Consider the following 22583-nt stretch of genomic DNA (forward strand, 5'->3'; position numbering starts at 1 on the left):
GTCGGTGTAAGTCAAGTAAGCTGCCGCGTTTCCGCCACTACCCAGGAGGCGAATCCGCGATAGTCGGGGTAGCCGTGATGTGACTCTACCACGATATCCGCGGGTTTCCGAAGTGTATGGCACCTTGTGATACCCGAAGATCCCTAGGCTCTGGATGGGCTATACCTGGATCCGCTGCCGTGAAAGTGGACCCCGATGCAATGCATCTTGTCCAGGGTCTTCCTCCACCCGACCCATACCCCAGCTCGGGGCCCATGATGCGTGGGGTTCTGTGCGGGTCGGCATTTACTGGTAATGAAGCCGTTAATTAGGCAGTGATAAGAGAACTCGTCTATAGTCCCGTAGCTGGGCAGAGCGTATTCCCCTATGACGCGTTATGTCAGCATGCGCCTATCGGAGCGGGATCCGCGGATAGCAATACTCTGAAGAGTGTATAGACAGGAAGCTTGTTGATATCAGGTATAAGCTGTTGACCTCACCGTAGAGGTGAACATATTTATTCATATTGAACGTGCTGCATCCGTTCGACTGTTGCTTTGCCGTCTCACCAGTCTTCTCATACTCCGTTCGCTAACCACATAACCGCACATAATAATGCTCAATTCGAAGATGGAACCAGACCAGAACAACACTGGTCGTACCACACCCTTATATTGCAATGAGAAAAATGCGAGCTTTCATCGCGCTTCAGGGGAAAGAGAGAGCCGCCATGAATCCATAGAGGCCGACATCGAGTTGCTGGCCCGAAAGCTGCATACACCCTCCTCGGGCGGCGAGTTGGATCCGCACTCAGCGACATTTGACGCCAAGGGATGGATCCGGTCCGTCACCGACCTCTGGGGCTTCGACGCCTCGCGAGGCGCGAAGCGGAAGCTCGGCGTGGCTTTCAGCGACTTGTCCGTCTCGGGTATTGGCAGCACGGCGTCGCAATACCAGCGGAGCGCAGGCGGCGTGCTTTTGGATACAGTTACTTCGCTCGCGAGGCGTCTCGGCGGTGCGCGGCGACGGGCGAAAGACACGGTGATCCTGCGCGGCTTTGAGGGCGTCATTGAGGACGGGGAGTTGCTCCTCGTGCTGGGACCGCCGGGCTCGGGGTGCTCTACCTTCCTCAAAACCATTGCCGGCGAGACAGCTGGCCTTCGCGTGAGCCCTGACGCCAAGTTGAATTTCCGAGGTGGGTGTCCAGCAACAAACGATCGGGGGCTATCGCGCAACCCGTGCATCATCCAATTGCTTTTCAACGAATGACTAACAAGGCACACAGGGATCCCGACCAAATATGTCCGGAAGCGTTTCCGCGGCGACGTGCTCTACAACGCTGAGCGAGACGTCCACTTGGCCCACCTGACGGTCGGCGAGACGCTCACCTTCGCGGCGCGGGCGCGGTCCCCCGGACGCCGCCGCCGGGCCTGACGCGGGCGCAGACGGCGCGCCTGTCGCGCGACGTCGTCATGGCGGTGCTGGGCCTCGCCCACGCGGCCGACACGCGCGTGGGCGACGAACTCGGGGCGCGCGGCGTCAGCGGCGGCGAGCGCAAGCGCGTCGGCATCGCCGAGGCCGCCCTGGCCGGCGCCCGGCTGCAGTGCTGGGACAACTCGACGCGCGGGCTCGACAGCGCCAACGCCGTCCGCTTCTGCGAGACCCTCCGCGGCCAGGCCGACCTGCTCGGCATCAGCGCGGCCGTGGCCGTTTACCAGGCGCCGCAGAGCGCTTACGAGGTAAGGGCGTCTCTCCCGCCCGCCGCCTCCTGGCGAGTTACGAGAAAGGTATTCCTGACTAACGCACACTGTTTGCCAGTTATTTGACCGGGTGACGGTCCTGTATGAAGGGAGGCAGATATACTTTGGCCCAACATCTGAGGCCAAGGCATATTTCGAAGAGCTTGGTTTCTACTGTAGGTTCCTATTTCCGCCGTGAGCCCTTTCTGCACTTCGGAACTCGACTGACTTGCACGCATTCTCACAGGTCCCGACCGGCAGACAACACCCGACTTTCTGACATCCATGACCAGCCCCAATCAGCGCCGTATTGCACCCGGCTATGAGGATCGCGCCCCCGCACACCCGACGAGTTTGCCAACAGATGGCAGGAGAGTCGGCTGCGCAAGGTCCTTCTCGCCGAGCTGGCCGACTACGAGCTGAAACACCCGACCGACGAGCGGTTGGCAGAGTTCAAGAAGTCCCGGCACGACGAGCAGGCCACGAGCCAGCCGGCGCCGTCGCCGTACAACATCTCCTACGCGGCCCAGGTGTCGCTAAACCTTTGGCGCGGCTGGCGAAGACTTCTGGCGGACCCGGCGTACACCATTGCGTCGCTGGTGTTCCAGATCATCATGGCGCTCATGCTGGGGAGCATGTTCTTCCGTCTCAAGGAAGATACTTCGACCTTCTACTACCGCGGTGGCACCATCTTCTTCTCCTTGCTCTTCAACGCCTTTGCGAGCCAGCTAGAGGTAGGCTAGATAGAGTCTTTGCTCTGTTATACCCCCTTGCAGCCAAACCATGGTGTGTGCTAAACCTGCTATAGGTTCTCACCGTGTACGCAGAACGACCCGTGGTCGAAAAGCAGCACAAGTACGCCTTTTACAGCCTGTCGACCCAGGCCATCGCCAGCTACATCATGGACCTGCCGTACAAGACGGCCAACATGCTCGTCTTCAACCTGACCGTCTACTTCATGACCCGTCTCCGCCAGGACGCCGGCAGCTTCTTCTTCTTCTCGCTGGTGACGTACCTCGCGACGCTCGTCATGTCGTGCCTGTACCGGACGCTCGCGTACCTGACGCGCACCCCCGCCCAGGCCATGGTGCCCGGCGCGCTGCTCAGCCTCGGCCTGATCGTCTACGCGGGCTTCTGCATCCCGCCGGCCTACCTGCCGCGGTGGTCCGCGTGGATGTACAGCGTCAACCCGCTGTCGTACGCGTTCGAGGCCCTCATGGCCAACGAGTTCCACGGCCGCCAGTTCCCGTGCACCACCATGGTGCCGCAGGGCCCCGGCTACGAGGGACTGGCCGTGGCGTCCCGGATCTGCTCCGTCGTGGGGGCCCGCGCCGGCGAGGCCACCATCCGCGGCGAGGCTTACATCGAGTCGTCGTTTGGCTATCTGAATGAAAACAAATGGAGGTAAGAATCAAAGAAACTGTACTGAAAATAAAGATCGCCTGTTAAACCATCTTGAACAGAAATGTCGGAATACTTGCTGCGTATTTTGTCGTGCTTTTCGGCACGTACATCGCCGCGGCGGAACTCTCGACTCCACCCGAGGGCCAAGGGGAGTTTCTCATTTTCCGCAGGGGCGCCGCACTGCACAAGCCGGCCAAAGGCTCCAAGGAACACGCCGCGGACGAGGAGTCTACCAGTTCAACGGACTCGGTCGTGGCACAGATCCAGCGCGGGCTGACCAAGGATCCGGAGGAAGTGAGGAAAGAAAGCTCCGTCTTTCACTGGGAAGACCTGTGTTACGACGTCCAGGTTAAGGGCCAGGAGCGCCGCCTCCTGGACCACGTCGACGGCTGGGTGAAGCCGGGAACGTCCACCGCTCTCATGGTAAGCCATTTTCACCCGCACGGGTTTCTTCCTCTTTCAACAACGCGACAGCTAAAACAGTCGTGTCAACGAACCAGGGCGTCTCCGGCGCCGGCAAGACGACGCTCCTCGACGTCCTGGCCACGCGCGTCACGACGGGCGTGGTGCGCGGCGCCACCCTGGTCGACGGCGCCGCCACGGACGCGTCCTTCCCGCACCGCGTCGGCTACGTGCAGCAGCAGGACCTGCACCTCGCGACGGCGACGGTGCGGGAGGCGCTCGAGTTCAGCGCGCTGCTGCGGCAGCCGCCGTCGGTGCCGCGCGCCGAGCGGCTGCGCTACGTCGACGAGGTCATCGACATGCTCGGCATGCGCGAGTTCGCGGGCGCCGTCGTCGGCGGCGAGGGCGAGGGCGGCGGCGGCGGCGGCGGCGGCGGCGGCGGCCTCAACGTGGAGCAGCGCAAGCGGCTCACCATCGGCGTCGAGCTGGCCGCCCGCCCCGAGCTGCTCGTCTTCCTCGACGAGCCCACCTCGGGCCTCGACGCGCAGACGTCGTGGGCCATCTGCGACCTCATCGAGAAGCTGACGCGCAGCGGGCAGGCCGTCCTCTGCACCATCCACCAGCCGTCGGCCATCCTGTTTCAGCGGTTCGATCGGCTGCTGCTCCTTTCCGCCGGGGGAAGACGGCCTATTTTGGGGGTAAGATCCGTTGTCTATAAATTATCCTATCTCAAGCTTAATGACATAACCATCCACAGACTTGGGCGACGAGAGTCGCACGCTGATCGAGTATCTCGAGCGAAACGGCGCCCCGAAATGTCCCGACACGGCAAACCCGGCGGAATGGATGCTCGAGGCCATCCAGGCGCCTGCGGATGGAACCAAAGGCATCGACTGGTTCGCAACCTGGCGCCAGTCGCCCGAGTACCGGGCAGTCAAATCGGAGCTTTCTCGCTTGAGGCAGGCCCCTCGCATCTCCGACGACAGAAGCGATGATCCGTCCCTCAATCAAGAGTTTGTGGCATCGTTCTGGGCTCAGTTTCGGGAGGTGTTGCTGCGCATCGCCAAACATTACTGGCGGTCACCGTCGTATATCTGGTCCAAAACCATCATGGTCGGCGTTTCGGTAAGTTGTGCGTGTCGGTTGCTGCTGTCCTTACTTACACACGCCCACCCATACAGTCTCTCTACATTGGCTTTAGCTTCCGCGCCCAAAACAGTCTCCAAGGACTGCAGAACCAGCTTTACGCCATCTACATGTTCTTTGTGCTGTTCGGCAACCTCAACGAGCAGATCATGCCCACGTTTGTGCCGCTGCGTGCCCTGTACGAGGCCCGAGAGCGCCCGTCCAAGATGTACCGGTGGACATGTGAGTGTTTTGACCTGCCTTCCTTGCTGCTAGTTTCTCCGACTGATCGTTCCTAAAAAAAGCCTTTTTGTTGTCAAATATCCTCGTCGAGGCCTTTTATAACTGTCTGATGGCCGTGCTCGCGTACCTCTGCTGGTACTACCCGGTGGGCTTCCTCCAGAACACGTCGGCGGCGGACGCGACCGAGCGAGGGGCGCAGGTGTTCCTCTTCCTGCTGCAGTACATGCTCTTCACGAGCACCTTCTCGCACTTCGCCATCGCGTGGGTGGAGACGGCCGAGACGGCCGGGGTCGTGGCCACGCTGCTCTGGCTGCTGTGCATCTCCTTCTCGGGCGTCTCGGTCCGGCCGGCGGACCTGCCCGCGTTCTGGGACTTCATGTACCGCGTCTCGCCCTGCCGCTACCTCATCAGCGGCATCATGTCGGCCTCGCTGACGGGCCGCCCCGTCGTCTGCGCCCCGGCCGAAGTCCTCCGCATGCAGGCTCCCGCTCAGAACCAGACCTGCGGCGACTTCCTCGGCCCCTTCGTGGCCCGCAACGGCGGCACCATCCTCAACCCGGCAGAGGTGGCTGGGGGGCTCTGCGCCTACTGCCCCGTCGCCACGACGGACGCCTACCTTTCCGGCTTCCAGATCTTCTACTCCGACGCCTGGCGCCACTTTGGTCTCCTTTGGTCCTATATTGTGGCGAACGTCGTCCTGACGTTTGTCTTTTACTGGGTTTTCCGCGTTCCGAAAGCCACTGCCTCCAAGCGGGCGCAGGCATGATGCATCCGAGGAAAAGCTGGTAGGGTCCGTAGGGAAACGTGCGTAACACCCTCCTTTTAGCAGCCACATGGATGACTCGGGTCAAACGAAAACCCTGGGCCTAGCTTACCTGATTGCTTTGTGCAATTGGCCGGTTTCATTGCATGTCTAACGTGGCAGCACCCGTTCTCGCCATCGGTGGTTCAGGCATGCGGTCGTTACCAAACATGGCGGTGGTGGTAATCACAATAAAACTGGCGGCGACCTGGCTGTGGTCAAGGAATTGTTGAACAATGTCTCATCACGAAGTCGCACGGTGATGCCATCCACTATCTGAACGTTTCCAAGTCGGATATTCGACCTATTCGCTGCAACAGATCCGGCTGAAGGACCGAGTTCGAAAATAAGGGTTGGGGATGCTAGCCAGTGCATCCGACTGTGAGAGGCGTATGGGTATGTAGTCAGGATCTGTAGCTTGAAGCCTGTCGGCTTTGCTTCGCGTCGCGGTGGTGAGGTGAGTCTCAGACGTTAGACATCGCACACCGGAATGGACTCATTGGTCTACCTGTATGTATTTGGGTTGCATTTAGGGGTCAGGTACTGGTGCTTAATCTACTAGATTACGGGGAAATGGATTAACATCGTTCAATGTGTGCTAAGTACTTATATATCCTTTCAAATCACTATGTGCATGTTATATTTGTGGTTCATTACACTTTCACCTACGTGCCCCTTTAACTGAGGACTCTTAAATTGGGTTCATGAGATAGACAGACTAGATTAATTTGGGCCGAGGTGCTCACTTTCAATTGGCTTTTTAATAATATATTTTGAATGCAGCGTGAGGCGTTGAGATGTAGTCGGTAAACTGAGTCAGTGTCGCTTTAACGGTTAACCTAACTAGATGTATTTAGCTATAGTAGCTGTAGTATTAGTCGAACTAGCCTGCCCGTCCATTTGGGAGCTTGGGCAGTCTCAGTCAGGCTGCATGCAGTTTCGCAAGATTGGTATGAAATCGAACGAAACATTTGATGGTAATCAAAACTCCAAGTTTACCCACCTTGCTTACATATTATTTGGGCCAAGAACATTTCGTGTCGTAGTCTGACGTGCATGGGAAAATGCGACACACCAGCCTAAGCCGAGCCGTTAGCAGCCACCGAGGCCTAGCACCCCCAAGCGAAGCGGGCTTGGCGCTGGGGGCAGGGGGACAGGGGGAAGAGAAGGGTGAAAGGAGGGAAGCTGAACGGCCAAGCAAGGAGTGTCAGCGGCACAGTCGGTCCCTTGTAAATTGAAACGTTCCGCTGCATACATAAATATAGTAGATTGGACCTCGGAGTAATTCGTCAGCCAGACTTTCCTTCCTGTCCTGTCCTGTCCCGACCTGTCAAGCCAACTAACTCGGCGATTAAGCATGGAAAATTGAGTAAAAGCGCACCAATGGATTTCAAACTAACACAGCCGGGAAGCTCTGGAGTTGGAGCAGGAAGCACCGTCTCGCCCGCCTCGCCCACACAAGGTTCACAAGCTTCACTACCCCACGGTCCGCAGGAGCAAACTCCGACCAACCCGGCCAATTCATCAGCCCCTCCTCAGGCTCAAGTAGAAGCCGCCAACAACTCCGAGCCCGAACCACCCACTACGTCTCCTCAACATGAGCACGACACCCCAAAGGAAAAGGATGCGGCTCCTGCCATCGAGGAGGCGGCAGTCCCAGCCGGATCGCCGCATCCAGCGCAGAGTGAAGCCGCGGCTCGATCTGACGTGAGACTGCAATCGCCAGCATTCGGCACTGGACAGGCGGCCAATGATGAGGAGCCAACAGCTTCCGAGGATGCCACCACCACCACCACCACCACCACCAGAGAAGCGCTTTCAGAGCCGGCGACTGAGCAAGAAACCTCGCAATACCCCATTGCTGACGAAGGCGCCTTCTCCTCCTCCTCCTCAGCTGCGAACGAGCCCCCGGACCAGCTCCTCACGCCACGTATCCTGCCGCCGGGACCGACGACGAAGAAGGCGCGCCTAGCTTCATGGATGCCTCATTTGGCTTCAGTGTTGGTGCCACTCATGCTTGATTGAGCCTCAATCGCGCGCGCATGCTGATTCTCAGAGAAGGTTGACACCGATCTTGATGGTGATAACAGCGACGCCGACTCGGCTCTAGGCGATGTCTCACGGCCGTACGTACTAGCGGCTCCTGTTGGATCGTTTCGCATTGTCCCGGACTGACACCTTCACAGTTCGTCCACAGCCTCGGTCGCATCCAGCATATTCGAGTTCGTCGAGGAGAATGGCCGGACGTACCACCGGTACAAGGAAGGGAGTAGGTCAACCCAACCATTTACTGGGATGAAAAGTTGCTCTGTACTGACATTGGGCGCGACACAGAGTATTGGATGCCAAATGATGCTGTAGGTTCTCGCAGGTTCTCGCTCGTTACATCTTACGGTTCTTATCAACTAATGAATACGACAGGAGGAGCAATCGCGTTTAGGTATGTCGTTGCTTGTTTAACTGGGTCCATGGCCCCGGAGCATCACGACGCTAACACCACCTGTAGATCTCCAGCATCAGATCTGCACCAAGCTGTTCAAGGGCAGGTTGGCATTGGCGCCGATCGAGAATCCGATACGGGTGCTTGACATAGGCACAGGAACCGGGATCTGGGCTATCGAGTTTGGTAAGATCCTTTTGTTCTCGGATACCGGGTCAGATACCGGGATTGAGGTAATGTGCCAAATGGCTAATAGCTCAACAACGACAGCGCTTCAACATCCCAACTCGGACGTTCTGGGAACCGACATCAGCCCCATCCAACCAGGATAGTGAGTTTTCCCCCTGGATGCTTAACATCCAACTTACGATGAACCAATTAACTTGAGCCGTTGTCTCTTTTGCCGGTAGTGTCCCCCCAACTGTCGCTTCGAGGTGGACGACCTCGAGGACGAGTGGATCTGGTCGTACAAGTTCGACTACATCCACGCGCGGCACATGGTGGGCTCCGTCTCCGACTTCCCGCGCCTGTTCCGGACCATCTACGAGAACCTGAACCCGGGCGGCTGGGTCGAGTTCCAGGACTACTACGTCAAGCTGGACTCGTTCGACGGCACGCTGGACGGCACGGCGCTGCAGCGCTGGAACGCCATGATCAACGAGGCCCTCGTGCCGACGGGCCGCAGCGGCCTCAACAGCGCCCACTACGCCGGCTGGATGCGCGAGGCCGGCTTCGAGGACGTCGTGCAGGAGAAGTTCGCCGTGCCGGGCAACCCCTGGACCCGCGACAAGACGCACAAGCAGCTCGGCGTCCTGCAGCGCACCAACATCCTCGAGGGGCTGCACGGCATCAGCATCTCGCTCTTCACCAAGTTCCTCGGCATGTCCACCGAGGAGGTCGAGGTCTTCCTCGCCGACGTTCGGCGCGACATCAACGATACGCGCATTCACTTCCACTACCCTGTGTAAGCCATTATCCGCCCCTGACGTCTTGCTGTTCCCTTGGCAGTTCGACTAACTCGAGTCCAAACAGGCGCGTGGTCTACGGACGGAAACCGTTTTGAAGGGTGTGGTGCGGACATGGCCATGTTGCTACGAGACTACGATTTATCATGATATACATTTCATTTCAATATGATATTTTGACATAATCAAGAAATAGACAAGTTCTACCCCGGAAGAAGGGAGCTGATGTAGTGAACGGCCATTTCATTTTTGCCTCGCTGAATTCACTACTAGATATGCTCTCAAGAGTTGTGGTACTCCTGAACCTTATGATAGGGGGTTCCATAGGCAGCACTGTGCATCTATTTAGACATCTCCGAAGGCTAATCCAGATAATTCGACAGGTATAAGAGACGAGGGCCCGACCCGAATGATAAGTGATTAATACCATTCCAAACACTTTTCTAACATCACCAATCAATACTACTCCAAACACCTCTCAAACAACACCAATACAAACACACATTTCAGACCTCGCATCTTTTTAGAGAACTATTACACCAACATGGCGAGAACAGCAAGCAACAAGAAGCGGACGGCCCGTCCTCCCCATAAACCTCTCAAACCCTTCCCCCTGTCGCCTCACCCACCCACCTACATCGCCATCTCCTGCAACCTGACCAATTACAACCCCCAACCCGGCGTTGAGGCGCCCGAATGCATCGACCTGGGCGTCGCCGTGTTCCGCGGCAAGCCGCCCATCTGGGCCGACGAGCGCGCCGAGACTTCGCTGCCGCAGCTGATGTCCCAGGTCGAGTGTTATCATGTGGTCAACAGGAAGCAGTGCCGCGTCCGGGCGGACGCCGGGTGCGATAAAGACACGCTGCTCAAGTACCCGCTGCTGTACATGAGCCTCTTCGCCGAGAGCCGGATCCTCGGCGAGGACGAGATGGGAGAATGGCTCCGGACGCTGCTGGACGAAAGTCGCAAGGCGGGCAAGGACGCCGCGGTCTGGCCCGAGGCCGAGGCCCTCGAGGCGCGCGGGGAGCAGTTCCGCATGGCGCACGGCTCGCCGACGTACAACACGAGAAACGCGATCCGCGACGAGGAGACGCTCGAGTTCGGGAAGGACATAAACAGGAACCTGGTCGTCATGGACTGGGCCGCGGCGGGGACGGACCGGCTGCTGCAGAAGTGGGGGTATCGTCGAGACGCTGCACATCCGGGACGACGAGCGCGTGCAGTTCTGGGACCTGCGGCAGTGGGACCGCATGGCCACGCTGGCGCCGAACCCGTGCAGTAACCCGCGGGATTTTACGGCAGCTCTAAGGGCGCTGGGGATCGGGCATCGCGTCCGGACGGATCCGTACGGGCTCAAAAACCGAGAGATTCGGGGAAACGCGGGGAACGACGCGTACCTGAAGCTGGCCGTGTTCCTGTCCTTCTTCACCATGACGTGCGAGGAGCAGGCCGCGCTCATGGTGACAGGGCGACCTCTGGCTCGGACTCCTCTCGGCCCTGATGAATTGGGAAGGGATGTCGAGATACTGGAGGCCAACCAGCGGCTGGATTGGGAAGTTCACCCGCAGGCCGAGTTCGAACCGTACAAGCCTATCCCGGCTGACAGGATTGAAACCAAGAGGGTGCAGCAGCCGAAGAAGATAGAGAGGCCGAAGCAAAGGTCGATCTGGGATTTGGCCCCGCCGCCACCTCCCAAGGCACCGAGCCCCGACGCGAAGGTACAGGCGACGGGAGGAGAGTCGGGGGTTCTGGAGACTCTGAATCCGGAAAGGGATGCCCGACTTACGATAGATATGGCGCCATTGGTGCCGGTGAAAAAGTGACAGCTATGTCACTGGACTGGTTAAGAAGGAGGCGTTAAAGGGGCACAGCACAGCAGAACTAGCTGTAATTTGTGTGAGAAGGATACGCCCAGTCAGTGCAGGGCAGCTTGGGAGGCTGATGTGGCGGTCAGGAAGTGATCTTGCCAGTGTTGTTACTCGGCCAATCTTGTTGGTAAATATATCCCACATAGCATTTAGAAAGTTCATCGTTATTGAGACACATCATTGGCTCCTTGCATGTGAATCATGATTGGTGGCTTCAGCAGTTCAGCATTTAGGTATCTTTCAAGTTTGCTGCTTCTTTCAGCAGTCTGACGTACATGGAATATAACAGCTCTTGTCCATCGCTCAAATGTCTCCTTGTCGCTCGTACCTATGCAATGCTGGTGTCCAACCGCGGCCCTATGTCATCATGGGAACTGGCCTGGGGGTATCAAGATCTGTGCCATGCTAGGCGATCCGTCATCGTAAATTCACGTGTGGCTAGGTAGATTCGTTCGCTCATTTGTCGCGGTCACCGCCTCCGATACGCTCGAGGGCCTCTAGCATCACGACCGAGTTTCCACGGATGACCTGCGCCAATGTCAAAAGTCAGCATGCGTATCCTGGGAGTAGTCTGTAGAGTAGATAGAAACGTACCACCATGCCCAACGTCTCCTTGGTGCCGTTGTCCTTCTCCTCGACGGCGTTGTCCAGAACAATATTCAGGAAGACCTGGGCGAACCCAAACAGTTAGCAAATGCAACAGAGGCGCGGGGGTTCGTAGTGAGACGGGGATCGTGCGAAACGTACATCGTAACCGCGGAGGATACCGATCACCTTGCGGCTGCCGTTGAGCTGGACGAACAGCCTCTTGTCGAGGTACTGGATTAGGTGGGTTAGCTCCTGCGGGAGTTCGCCAGCGAGGTTCTCGCGAGCACTCACCTTCTTGAGTTCTGGCTGAGCAGGGGCCATTTTGACTTTCGTGTAGACGAAATGGGAAAAGTATCGGTGGAATTTGGACACAAATCACCAACGTTGCTGTGTGGTGTTGTTCGTGGAGTGTTGGTCGATTCAAGGCTGATAATTGCAAGGCTTCAATTCCCATCCCGCTGGAGACTGGTTCGCGCCTTAGCCTACGCGCAAAGCGATGAGCTAGGTGCTTATCGATAGGAAGCTCGCCTAGGACCCGCCTAACCTTGGGCTATTTACAGTGGAGAAGCCGCAATGCTACTCGTTATGCTGCTGTGATCTGGGTACGATATAATTAATGTTCTGGCTGAGATCCGGCATGGAACTTATATGATTTTCGAATTGACATAGGACCTGTACGTCAGGTCTGTTCCATTGCCCCATTTCAATCAAGTGTCCTTACATGATTTCTCGAGGTACACAATTAAGCCCTCACCTTGAGGACCAACAGTACATGATCATTTGCCGAGTTTCTGGGGTTGGATCAGTACCTAGGGACTAACTGTACATTAACATCCAACACCCATACGCGGCTTGAGAGGGCTACATCCTATGCAAATGCAGATTTAATGTCCCCTGCATGACCGTCGATTTAGTATGACACTGGAGGAGGTATTCTGGATACCAGGTCCCAAAGCCAGGCGTGACGCGATAAGCCCACTCATTATCGATACGCTACTTGCCGCCTACGACACTGATAAGGAAAGCGAGCTCCAACTTCCACCATTTTCCACTTGAAGCCAGTCCAATTCAACACAATCAACATGTTCGGCGCAAAGCGAAAGGCGCGCAAGATCAAAGTGCAAGACGACGAGGAGCCGTCGCCCTCCACCCCCGATACTACATCCCAACAAGCGACGACGGAGACCGAGGACGATGGCGCCCCTCCGCGCATCCGCCCGTCGCTCGGCGGACGCGCCGCTTCCTCCAAGCTGAAGAAGCGCGGCTCCAGCTCGCGACTGTCATTCGGGCCCAGCGCCGCAGTATCGACGGGCGACGATGACGACCCCATCATGCTCGGGAACGAGCCGCTACCGTACACGCCCAAAAAGGTCAATCCTTTGACCGTCGCGGCGACAGAAAACAGTGCCTTCAAGAAGGGCATCACCAAGAACAGTCGACTGCCTATGCGTTCCATGGAGACGGACGACGACCGCCCACGATACAGCAAAGAGTACCTGTCGGAACTGCAAAGCTCGACGCCCAACACGCCCGCCAACTTGAGCAGCTTGAAAGGCACAGGCACAGACGACGATGACGACGTGGAGTTGTCACTCGACCCCTCAGAGCTTGAAGGCGCCACGGTCGTCGAGACCGCCATGACTACAGCCGGCCCAGACCCCGCCCCATCCCAAACCGCCATCCTGACCGACGCCGAGATCCTCGAGAAGAAGGCACGAAGATTACGGTTAGCTGCCCAAGCCAAAGCCGGCGGCGACGACTTCATCTCCCTCTCCGACGACGACGAGCGCGGCGCCGGCGACTCCTACCTCGCCGTCCTATCCCGCAAACCCACCGAATCCACCCTCTCGACCAAGAAAGAAAAACGGCTGGTGGCGGACGACAACCTCGACGACGACGACTCCTTCTTCGTCGAAGACGGCGGTCTCTCCCTCGGCAAGAAGGCCGAGCGCGCCGCCCGCCGCAAGAAACGTGCCGACATGGCGGCCATGATCGCGACCGCCGAGGGCGTGGAAGACGAAGAGACCAGCGACGACAGCGAGGCCGAGCGGCGGGCGGCGTACGAGGTGGCGCAGACGCGGGCCGGCATGGACGGCCTGGCCGAGGAGCGGGCGCAGCAGCGCCGGCGGCTGGGCGGGGGCGCGGACGGCCGCGCCGCGGCGCAGGTCCCGCCCAAGATCACGCCGTTGCCGGACCTGAGCGTGCTGGCGGACGCGTTCCGGGCGCAAATGGGCCGCCAGGAGCTCGAACTGAAGCGGATGCGGGCCCACATCCACGAGCTGCGGGCGGAGCGGGAGGGGATCGAGAGGCGGGAGCCCGAGGTGCAGAAGCTGCTCGACGAGGCCGGCGAGCGGTACAAGAGCCTCGTGGGTGGCGGGCCGTCTGCTACTACTAGTAGCAGCACAGGGGAAGCCGGCGAGGCTCAACAGGAGAACGGCGGCGACAGTGTGGCCGCTGCGAAGTCCTTGTTGGAACAGGCACGGCCTGCCAATACCCCTGGGCGCGGTCTGGAAAGTCTAGGTGCTACGCCAGTGAGGACGGAACAGATGGAAATGTAACAAGATAATAGATGCGTATAGAGATGATAAGCCTTACAGAGATACCCCTATTGTAATCAAAGTTGAATGTCACACCATGGCAAGTCTAGCGAAATCAGTTTACATTGTCTTCTTCGAGTTGCTCAAAATAAAAATGAAATAGTACTTTATGGTGCAGCCTATTGCACACACGCGCACCCTCTCCCGGTATCCGTACAGTTTATGATACACTACCCTTATAGATAGAAAAGGGGGTAGGTTAGAAACACAGTTTGTGATGATGCTTCCGCCGTCCCTTCCCCTGCCATGCATGCACCTTCTTCTCTCCTCGTTCGTTCCCAGTCTTTATATGATAGTCCAAACTTTCCTCCCCCTTACGTGTTTACTTGGATCCGCCCCGCGAGACACCGGCCCCAATAACGCCGGGCAGTGGCTCCTCGCCGACCTGGAACAGCAGGTTGATGCAGAAGCCGACGATGGAGATCATGATGATGGTGAAGCCGGCGAGCAGCCAGAAGGGGGTGCTGACGTCCCGCTTCTGGCAGGCGCCGCCGCCCCAGTGGTAGAGGCTGGGGCGCCCGTCGGCCTGCTTCTCCGTCGTGGCCAGGCAGCGGCACGAGAAGCACTTCTTCTCCGAGCCCTCGGACCACTTGTTCTCGCACACGCCGTGCCCGGTGCAGTTGCCCGTGGCCGTGTTGCAGGCGTCCTGGGACGCAAAGCACGAGGGGTAGAGGCCGTTGTGCTTCTTCTTCTTGTTGCCGTCCTTGTCCTTGTCGTTGAAGGGGTGCGAGGTCGCCGGCGAGGTCGAGGCCTTGGCCTTGTTGGCGTCGGCGGGCTTCGTGGGCTTGGCCGTCTCCTTGTCGGTCAGGACCACCTCGCTCTTGTGGTCGCGGCGGCGCAGCTCTTGCGGGTTGGCGGACGCGGCCTGCGCGGACGGGTGGATGAGGATCAGGGTCTCCATCTTGCCGCTCTGGGCGAGCGACTGCAGCTTCTTCATGTTCTTGGAGAGGGCCGAGGTCGACTTGGAGTCCTTGGACAGGTCGATCTCGAGGTACTGGGCGGTGCGCGAGACGCCCGACCAGCATGCGTCCTTTGCGGGATCAATGGCGTCCTCGAACTTGCACTTCTTGGTGTTGTAGCTCTTCGCCGAGGGGAAGTAGTTCAGGGCCGAGGCGGAGGTGAAGGAGGGCGAGGCGCCGTTGAGGGCCTTCTTTAGGGCCTGCGTGTTCTCGGCGTCGACGCCCTTGTAGAGGATGACGAGCTGATGGGACGCGCTGGCGTCGTCATCGCCGAAGAGCTTCGCGGCCGGCTTGCCGAATCGGTTCATAACATCGTAGTCAGCTTCGGAAATGTCCTGGGCCAGCTTGTCGTTGGCCGACAGGCGGTCGGAGAGGATGGCTTGGGCGGCATTAGCGGATATCGAGGGCGACGACGATGCGTCCTTTGATGATGAGGCCGGCCGCGACTCGCGCAGGATGTAGGCTTCGGTGGACGGTTGCGATGCAGCTGTTTCCGCGACAGCTAGGCCAGCAAAAGCCGGCGCCAGGAAGCTGGTGAACTTCATCTTGGATGAATGCAGCTGGAGGGAGATACCGACAGTTGATGAAGAAGAATGGCCTGTCGGTATTGCACGTTTAAATTAACTCAAGAACGGGAATGATAACAAGAGCAATGTCAATCGGAGCTGCTGCAGACGTCAGGTAAGTTAGAATGGAGCTTCAGGTGCTGTGGAATCGCCGCAACGCATCAGCCACAGTGACTGGCTGGTTGGCAGTTAGCACAGACCCTCCCTGACTGACTAGCTCCATGCTGCGTATTCCAGGCCCGGTACAGTGTTTCACTACAGTGCATTTCAGCTACTTCAACGTTGTTTCAGGGACTGGCCAAGCAGTTGACTCTGCCCAAGTCCAAGTCCAAGTCCAAATCCCACTGCAAGTGGTAAACTCCAGCAAATGCAAGCAGCCCGCAAGCGCTGTCTGAGTTCCTTCCCGACCTTTTTAGTGGTTACCGGCCCGGCGGCGGCCAAAGACAGGACAAGACGTTTGCTAGATGCACCCGATCAAGACTTCGTCTGGCTGACCAACAAAAAAATTGGCGACCAAACCATCCACGAGCAACTTCTCTTCATTTCATTTTGCGATTTCTTCAGTCCATTCGCATTCACTTCGTCCCCCAACCCGACCCTCGGCGACGTCATTTCTTGGCTCGTGATCCACCGGTCTCGACACAAGGCTTAGCAAGCAGCATTGCCTGGCGCACGGCATTTCTACACACATCCCATTTCTACTGAACCCCCTCGGCGGCACGTCTTCGCACCACAAGACGACCTTTCGAGTTTGCACCCGTCCTTCTGCCCGGCCGCCATCGAGGCGTGCCACACGAAATCGCCCACCATGCTAGGACTCTTTCGATCGCGACCGAACATCATGGCGCTCGGCTCGCGCATATCCAAAATTAAAACGACCGGTTCGGAACCCCAGACGATACGCCTGCAACGGGTCAAGATACGGCGGCGATGGTTCAAGCCATGGCATTTCATTGGCGGGGCCATGGCCTACTACGTCGCATACAACGTATACACGCACCTCGTGTCGGGCCACATCGGCAAGCTGCTCGAGAAACAGATCGCCAGCATGTCGCCGCAGGAGCGCAAACAACTTAAGAAGGATATGGAGGAAGACGACTCGGATCCCTTCACTATTCCGTTGCCCCTGACCACGAAACTGGTACAGCCCTCACCCTACAAGGGCACCGATCCGGAATGGCAGATGTTTATCAAGGTGGCAAAGGACAAGGACCTGATGGAGAACATCAAGAAGAGCCTCGCCGATATGGCCCGTACGACACTCGAGAATCACCCGCAAATCAAACAGCGATTCGGCAGGAATATGACGGTTCGGAGGCATTGGCTGGAACTGCACTTCCCATACCGGCCGCCACCTACCTTCGAGAGACAAGTGTGAGTTCCAATAGTTCATCCCGTGCGTACTGATCTTTGGACTGCGTTACTGATGTACAATTCCCCTTAGAATCGAGTTTGGTGACGATGGAATTGTCCTTGCCACTGAGCCCGTCGACTCAAACGTAGCATTGAAAATCAAGAATGTCTTGTGGCCCACGGCCCTGACTCTGTCTACATGGGCCTTTACCACCGAGCTCTTCAAGCAGAACCTCCAGGCCACGGCCAGGTACTTCGGGTACGAAACACAGTCGCGCGACCCCTCGGCAGATATGCAAGCAACACTGGATAAGATCCGCAGGCAGCTGGCTAAGGGCCAACCGAAAGCACCCGATGCCAAGGAACAAAGTCCCCTGGCCTCCCCCAAGACACAATCGGTAGACGGGTCCGAAACGGCATCCTCTACTACCATGTCGCCGTCCTCGACCGCGGGCTCCTCTCCACCCACGGCCACGACCTCCCCTGACCCCAGTGGACCTGGACCCAAGGCAGGTGCGGATCCGGACAAAAAAGCGAGCGCCAAGGACTTCTATGGCATCAGGCAGATGTCAGACCACACCAGTGGCCCCTGGCAGACCTTCAAGAGGAAGTTTGGGCAGACCTGGAAGCCTGCTGGCAACCTACCGCCGCGGGGCTCCATCGGGGTCAGTGGGCTCGTGGAGGTGGCCTGCCCTACCGCAACCATGACGGTGGAGATCTGGGCCTTCTGGGACCCACAGGCGAAGAAGTTCGATCCCAAGACGATCCAGATGAGGCTCAAGCCTATCAGGATGAAGCACCAGGCCCCGTTGCGATAGACAGGCGATTAAAGCTTGATTTTTCTCTTTCTTCAGCGATGGATTTTGCTATAAGGACGGTTTAGAGGCATAAGGGATTATTGGCCAAGGCAGAAGGCCCGACAGCGATCTAAAAGGGGGGGATTGTCACACACAAACACAACACAACACAAAATCCATTGACGACAGGCGTACTGGGTATTATTGAGATATGTGCTTTAGGGGGTAGGAGTCCACCCCTTCTCCAGCCGCCACACCACATGATACCACCAGCAGCATAGCAGTTCATAATGCGGCGTTTCTCCTTTTCTTTTTTTCGCCCACCGCGCGAGAGAAACATGTAGATTCTTGTTTTTCGCTCGTTCTTTTTTTTTTCTCTCTTGCTTTGTTCCACGACTGGGGGGTTTCAATAGCGAGCGTGTTGGCTTTTGGGGCGGTCATTGCAATCGTGCGGGGGGACGGGGAAAGACCGATGATACCATAGATTTGCAATACAAATTTGCCGATTGCACTACGCTTGCCTCATTGGCGATTATGCCTGTGTCTGCAGTAATGGTCACACTACTGGCTTGAAATATGCTGTTACGCCAGGACATTGGGTATGGGGCGGCAAGCCAGAGTCTGGACCGGCCGTTGACGCCACCAATCCAACCAGTCTTTACCCAATAGCCATTCAACGGACCATAGCAAATATCGAACCATAACTCTTGGCGGTCGATATGGTTAGCCCGGAGTTTTGTTCGAGGCAATTCTGCTTGGAGGGTCGCAGCAGAATGATACGTTACAAGGTCGAGCTCAGAAGGCTGTGAGGTGCATTAGGGACAGAATGCAAGGCTTACTCCAAGTGATGCATGGGCAGTGTTCTATCCTGCATTTCTTTTCGATTCTTATTGGACAGCCGCACCGGCAATTCTGGCTGTGCCCATGCGTCATGGTCTTTCCAGACTTGTGTGCCTTTTGGGCTCCAAGGCAGATTGTCAGGCTTCCATCACCGGTGGGCAGATAGTGGGATAAAGGGGGCGCGGCTTCTGTTGCATTGCAGAAACTCATGCAGTGAAAAATTGCCGTGATCCAATCATACTACGACTCTCTCCGTCCATTTCAGCCCGCACGGCTTTCTTGGTGTTGGTCGACCAGGCTTCGAGAGGGAAAGGCGATTGAGCCTTGAGGTGACTATAATACCTGGCGGTCCTACTTTCGGGCTGTGGGTACATCCCATCAACGGCATCAGTTCAGTCACGCAGCCTGATCTCACCACTTTGGTCTGTCACCTTCAGCCGTCTTTCCTCCGATTCATAGCATCGTCAATCAGCCATACCAGCCTCCTGAGAAACTGCTCCATCCACCTAAAATTTCAATTCTTGCTGTACTGGCAGTCTCTACCTTCCACCATTTTTCAACTCCTCGTGTCCAACCCCTGTTGTGCAAAGATGGCAGACCCGCTGTCTATTGCGGCCAGTGTTGCGGGGCTGGTGTCGCTGGCAGATCTCATTGTCGTTCGCCTGATCAAGTACGGTAGAGCCGCCAAAAATGCGGGAAGCGAGAGCCGAAGGCTCGCTGATGAAGTTAATCTACTCGGCGGCACACTCAGCAGCTTATCGACGCTTGCCGACGCTCTCAAGGATGATGCGTTCGACAACAAGTTCCGCATGCACCACATTGAAGCATGCAATGACACCCTCGTCGAAATTCAGGAAGCCTTGAAGAAGTACAACAGCGACATCACGACGAAGAAGAAGGCCATGTGGCCATTCACAGTACGACGTGTCGAGGAACTGATCAAGGACTTGACCCGCCATAAGGGGACAATTGCTTTGGCGTTGTCTGCCAACTCCATGGAAGCCATGGTGCAGCTACTGGCAGACGTGCAAGCTCACCAGGCGGAAATTACGGCTGCAATCAAGGACACCACCAAGATCACCAGTCGGATCCATGAAAATATGGAACGCCGGAAAGTGCTCGACTACTACCTAGAGTACAATCCCCAGAGCAACTATGACATGAGTCTTCACCTACGCCATTCAGGGACAGGCCGCTGGCTCACACGACTCCCGGAATTCCAGCACTGGCTGACAACGCCTAACTCACTGTTATGGCTCAAAGGGATACCGGGTGCCGGGAAGACTGTGTTGGCTGGCGTGGTTATTGAAGAAGCTTTGAAAAAAAGCACGGTGACTACTCCATCAGCCTTCTTCTTTTGCGACTACAAGAATGAGAAGACGCATAGCATCGAGACAATCCTCCGAGTGCTTAGGTATCAACTTGCCATCCAGAAAGAAGAGGCATACACCAAACTTGAGCAACACTACCAAGCCCATCATTCCAGTGGATTGCCCAAGACGCCGAGTGTCCCGTCATTGAGTAGTCTTCTTCAGGAAATGGTCAGATTATTCAGTCACGTGTTTCTGACTGTAGACGGGATCGATGAGTGTGGAACACGTGCCGATGAGGTACTCGAGACTTTGACGGCAATCATGGAGACAACCGACAATATCTCTATGGCATTGCTAGGTCGGGACGAAGACAACATCCGAGATTGTCTTGAAGATGTTTGTGTCCCTGTAGAGATTGCCACTCATAAGGAAGACATCTCCGAGTACGTGAGAGCACAACTTGGGGACAGAATATGAAGACGAAAACTGCGTCTAGACGACCCGGAGTTAAAAGATGAGATACTCGAGAAGCTGGTGAAAGGAGCCAAAGGAATGTAAGTTCGATGACTGTGTCCTTCTTTCCGAATGAGAACTGACTGACGCTATTTCAAGGTTTCGATGGGTGGCTTGCCAGCTCGATCACCTTACCGATTGCGATTCTGACCAACAATGCCGCGATGCACTCAATACGCTGCCTCCAACTCTCGATGAAACATACGTTCGCATTCTCGAAAGAATACCCCGATCTAAGGCACGAATGGTCGGGTTGGCTCTCAACTGCATCGCATATTCGAGGCCCCGACTTGGAATCCTTCAGTTGAGAGAACTACTCTCTGTTCCAAAAACGGATAAAGTTCTACATCCGAGTGCCATCATACGAGAGAGCTCTATCACGAAATATTGCAGTAGCCTTCTGCGAAAATCAACAGATGGGAAAACGCTCGAGTTCTCCCATTTCTCAGTCTTGGAATTTCTCAAGGGAAGATTGACCAAAGAGCCGGATCTACACGAGTTCCATGTTTCGTACTCTAATGCCCAGATTTTGCTGGCTATTGAGTATTTGAGATATCTTCAACTCGACAATTTCAAGTACTTGCCTTCAGACAAGGACATGATCCTTGAGCACTTGGACGAAAGGTACATCAATTACCCACTGTATCGCACCGCAACGAGATTCTGGCCCAACTATGCAAGATCTCATTTGGGAGAACGGGAAATCATTTCTTTGGCAGAATCTCTCTTCAGCCCCAACAAAACACCAATGTTCACAACATGGGCACTGTCTTGTGCACTCTCCCTTGAAGGTAGAGATACATTGGATAAAGGAAGCATGGTCAATCTCGTTACTCATCCGACCTTTACACCATTGCACATGGCTGCTATACTGTCGTTTCCAGATATTTGTCGTCATCTCTTGCAGCAAAACATCATTCCAGATCTCAAGAGCCCAGTAGGAAACCCGATACAATGTGCAGTTCAAGGGTTATGGTCCTTCCATTCAGCTGATATCGTCCATACGAGTGAATTGTCAAGTTACCTATTGCCACATTCCTTTCGCGGGGACACCGAATTGGCCGATACGAGGGATACCTTTGACTGCCTACATCGAGCTGGGGCATCTCTTCGATTCCAATGCTGCCAACCATTCCAGGGTGGTAGTCTCGTCGAAGTGGCTTTGAAAATGGCGCAAGTAGATCGGTTGCTGCTTCTACCAATCACCCTACTTCTCGCTGGTGCTGAACTTGATGAGAAAGATGTTGACCTCACAAAGACAACTTTCGACCGGTACCGTATGCGTGGCTACAATGGAGACCCCTATTTTGAAAACCTTCAACTTTTTGTTGAAACGACCAATAAACTTAAGGACAAGTCCCCTGCCCATAGCCGTCTCTGCTCGCTGGCATGGCGGGAAGCTGTACACTTTAAACTCGACTTCGTGTTCGACGCGACAGCGATTGATTGAAGTCTTGATACGTCTGAACAAGCATTTGCCGCAATCCGAATGGGGCATTTGCAAGCTTTGCGGCGAATCCTACTGCAACCCAACGTGGAAGCCGCAAACATGAAGGATGAAAATGGAAATTCACTTCTTCATCAAGCTATTGTGAAGACACAAGAGTATCCCTCTCTTGATGCTATCGAATTGCTCCTTGAAGCCGGTTGTAGCATCAGTGCAGCCAACAATGCGGGCGATCAGCCGTTGCATGTGTGGTCCCAAACAGAACCTTGCAGTCTGGACATAGCCCATCAAGCAGCGCGATTACTGACAGAAAAGGGCGCAGAGTGTTCCCACCAAAACTTAAAGGGGTGTAACGTATTGCATCTGGTTACTAGATCTCCGCAAATGCTCAAGGCTGTTCTCAAGTACCAGGCGACAGATATCGTTACCAAAGCCATGGAGTCTACAGATGCCACAGGCCACACGCCATTTTAAAGGTCACTTCGGAAGCATTCAAGAGGTTCTCATGATGGCTGGCTGGATTCCGCGGTCATCGTGACTGAAAACGTTGAGTTCAGCCCTGCAATGACGAAGAGCCCCCTGGCAGCAGCAGACTTTGTCTCACGACTGAAATTACTCCACCAAGGCGCTTGCGATTTTCATG

The 22583-nt window shown here is 56.2% G+C and overlaps 10 protein-coding genes across 10 annotated transcripts; 8 read left to right on the top strand and 2 right to left on the bottom strand.

Annotated features, from left to right (window-relative positions):
- Nucleotides 1-609: 609 nt before the first annotated feature.
- PG997_011931 (ABC-2 type transporter-domain-containing protein) lies at nucleotides 610-1413 on the top strand (the record flags this gene model as incomplete). Its single annotated transcript, XM_066816246.1, has 2 exons — nucleotides 610-1174; nucleotides 1265-1413. 2 exons carry the CDS (start codon nucleotides 610-612, stop codon nucleotides 1411-1413), a joined length of 714 nt encoding a protein of 237 aa, XP_066661938.1.
- A 38-nt stretch (nucleotides 1414-1451) lies between these two features.
- On the top strand, nucleotides 1452-5658 carry PG997_011932 (uncharacterized protein; the record flags this gene model as incomplete). The annotated part of the gene is made up of 10 exons (XM_066816247.1): nucleotides 1452-1718; nucleotides 1798-1894; nucleotides 1966-2057; nucleotides 2090-2452; nucleotides 2527-3122; nucleotides 3182-3545; nucleotides 3623-4222; nucleotides 4296-4649; nucleotides 4706-4892; nucleotides 4955-5658. The coding sequence occupies 10 exons, from the start codon at nucleotides 1452-1454 to the stop codon at nucleotides 5656-5658; spliced, it is 3624 nt and encodes a 1207-aa protein (XP_066661939.1).
- Nucleotides 5659-7077: 1419 nt separating this feature from the next.
- PG997_011933 (uncharacterized protein) lies at nucleotides 7078-9197 on the top strand (the record flags this gene model as incomplete). Its single annotated transcript, XM_066816248.1, has 6 exons — nucleotides 7078-7694; nucleotides 7881-7963; nucleotides 8201-8367; nucleotides 8391-8465; nucleotides 8545-9098; nucleotides 9167-9197. The coding sequence occupies 6 exons, from the start codon at nucleotides 7078-7080 to the stop codon at nucleotides 9195-9197; spliced, it is 1527 nt and encodes a 508-aa protein (XP_066661940.1).
- A 446-nt stretch (nucleotides 9198-9643) lies between these two features.
- PG997_011934 (uncharacterized protein) lies at nucleotides 9644-10922 on the top strand (the record flags this gene model as incomplete). Its single annotated transcript, XM_066816249.1, has 2 exons — nucleotides 9644-10197; nucleotides 10274-10922. The coding sequence occupies 2 exons, from the start codon at nucleotides 9644-9646 to the stop codon at nucleotides 10920-10922; spliced, it is 1203 nt and encodes a 400-aa protein (XP_066661941.1).
- A 501-nt stretch (nucleotides 10923-11423) lies between these two features.
- PG997_011935 (uncharacterized protein) lies at nucleotides 11424-11876 on the bottom strand (the record flags this gene model as incomplete). Its single annotated transcript, XM_066816250.1, has 3 exons — nucleotides 11424-11495; nucleotides 11562-11636; nucleotides 11715-11876. The coding sequence occupies 3 exons, from the start codon at nucleotides 11874-11876 to the stop codon at nucleotides 11424-11426; spliced, it is 309 nt and encodes a 102-aa protein (XP_066661942.1).
- Nucleotides 11877-12637: 761 nt separating this feature from the next.
- PG997_011936 (uncharacterized protein) lies at nucleotides 12638-14113 on the top strand (the record flags this gene model as incomplete). The annotated part of the gene is made up of 1 exon (XM_066816251.1): nucleotides 12638-14113. The coding sequence occupies one exon, from the start codon at nucleotides 12638-12640 to the stop codon at nucleotides 14111-14113; it is 1476 nt and encodes a 491-aa protein (XP_066661943.1).
- A 361-nt stretch (nucleotides 14114-14474) lies between these two features.
- On the bottom strand, nucleotides 14475-15656 carry PG997_011937 (arsenate reductase; the record flags this gene model as incomplete). Its single annotated transcript, XM_066816252.1, has 1 exon — nucleotides 14475-15656. One exon carries the CDS (start codon nucleotides 15654-15656, stop codon nucleotides 14475-14477), a length of 1182 nt encoding a protein of 393 aa, XP_066661944.1.
- An 829-nt stretch (nucleotides 15657-16485) lies between these two features.
- PG997_011938 (uncharacterized protein) lies at nucleotides 16486-17848 on the top strand (the record flags this gene model as incomplete). Its single annotated transcript, XM_066816253.1, has 2 exons — nucleotides 16486-17051; nucleotides 17122-17848. The coding sequence occupies 2 exons, from the start codon at nucleotides 16486-16488 to the stop codon at nucleotides 17846-17848; spliced, it is 1293 nt and encodes a 430-aa protein (XP_066661945.1).
- A 1409-nt stretch (nucleotides 17849-19257) lies between these two features.
- Nucleotides 19258-20457, top strand: PG997_011939 (uncharacterized protein; the record flags this gene model as incomplete). The annotated part of the gene is made up of 1 exon (XM_066816254.1): nucleotides 19258-20457. The coding sequence occupies one exon, from the start codon at nucleotides 19258-19260 to the stop codon at nucleotides 20455-20457; it is 1200 nt and encodes a 399-aa protein (XP_066661946.1).
- A 1585-nt stretch (nucleotides 20458-22042) lies between these two features.
- PG997_011940 (ankyrin) lies at nucleotides 22043-22414 on the top strand (the record flags this gene model as incomplete). The annotated part of the gene is made up of 1 exon (XM_066816255.1): nucleotides 22043-22414. The coding sequence occupies one exon, from the start codon at nucleotides 22043-22045 to the stop codon at nucleotides 22412-22414; it is 372 nt and encodes a 123-aa protein (XP_066661947.1).
- Between the last annotated feature and the right edge of the window lie 169 nt (nucleotides 22415-22583).

The sequence above is a fragment of the Apiospora hydei genome (assembly GCF_038363865.1).
Source record: "Apiospora hydei strain CBS 114990 chromosome Unknown utg000009l_segment0_segment0, whole genome shotgun sequence".
Lineage (NCBI taxonomy): Eukaryota > Fungi > Ascomycota > Sordariomycetes > Amphisphaeriales > Apiosporaceae > Apiospora > Apiospora hydei.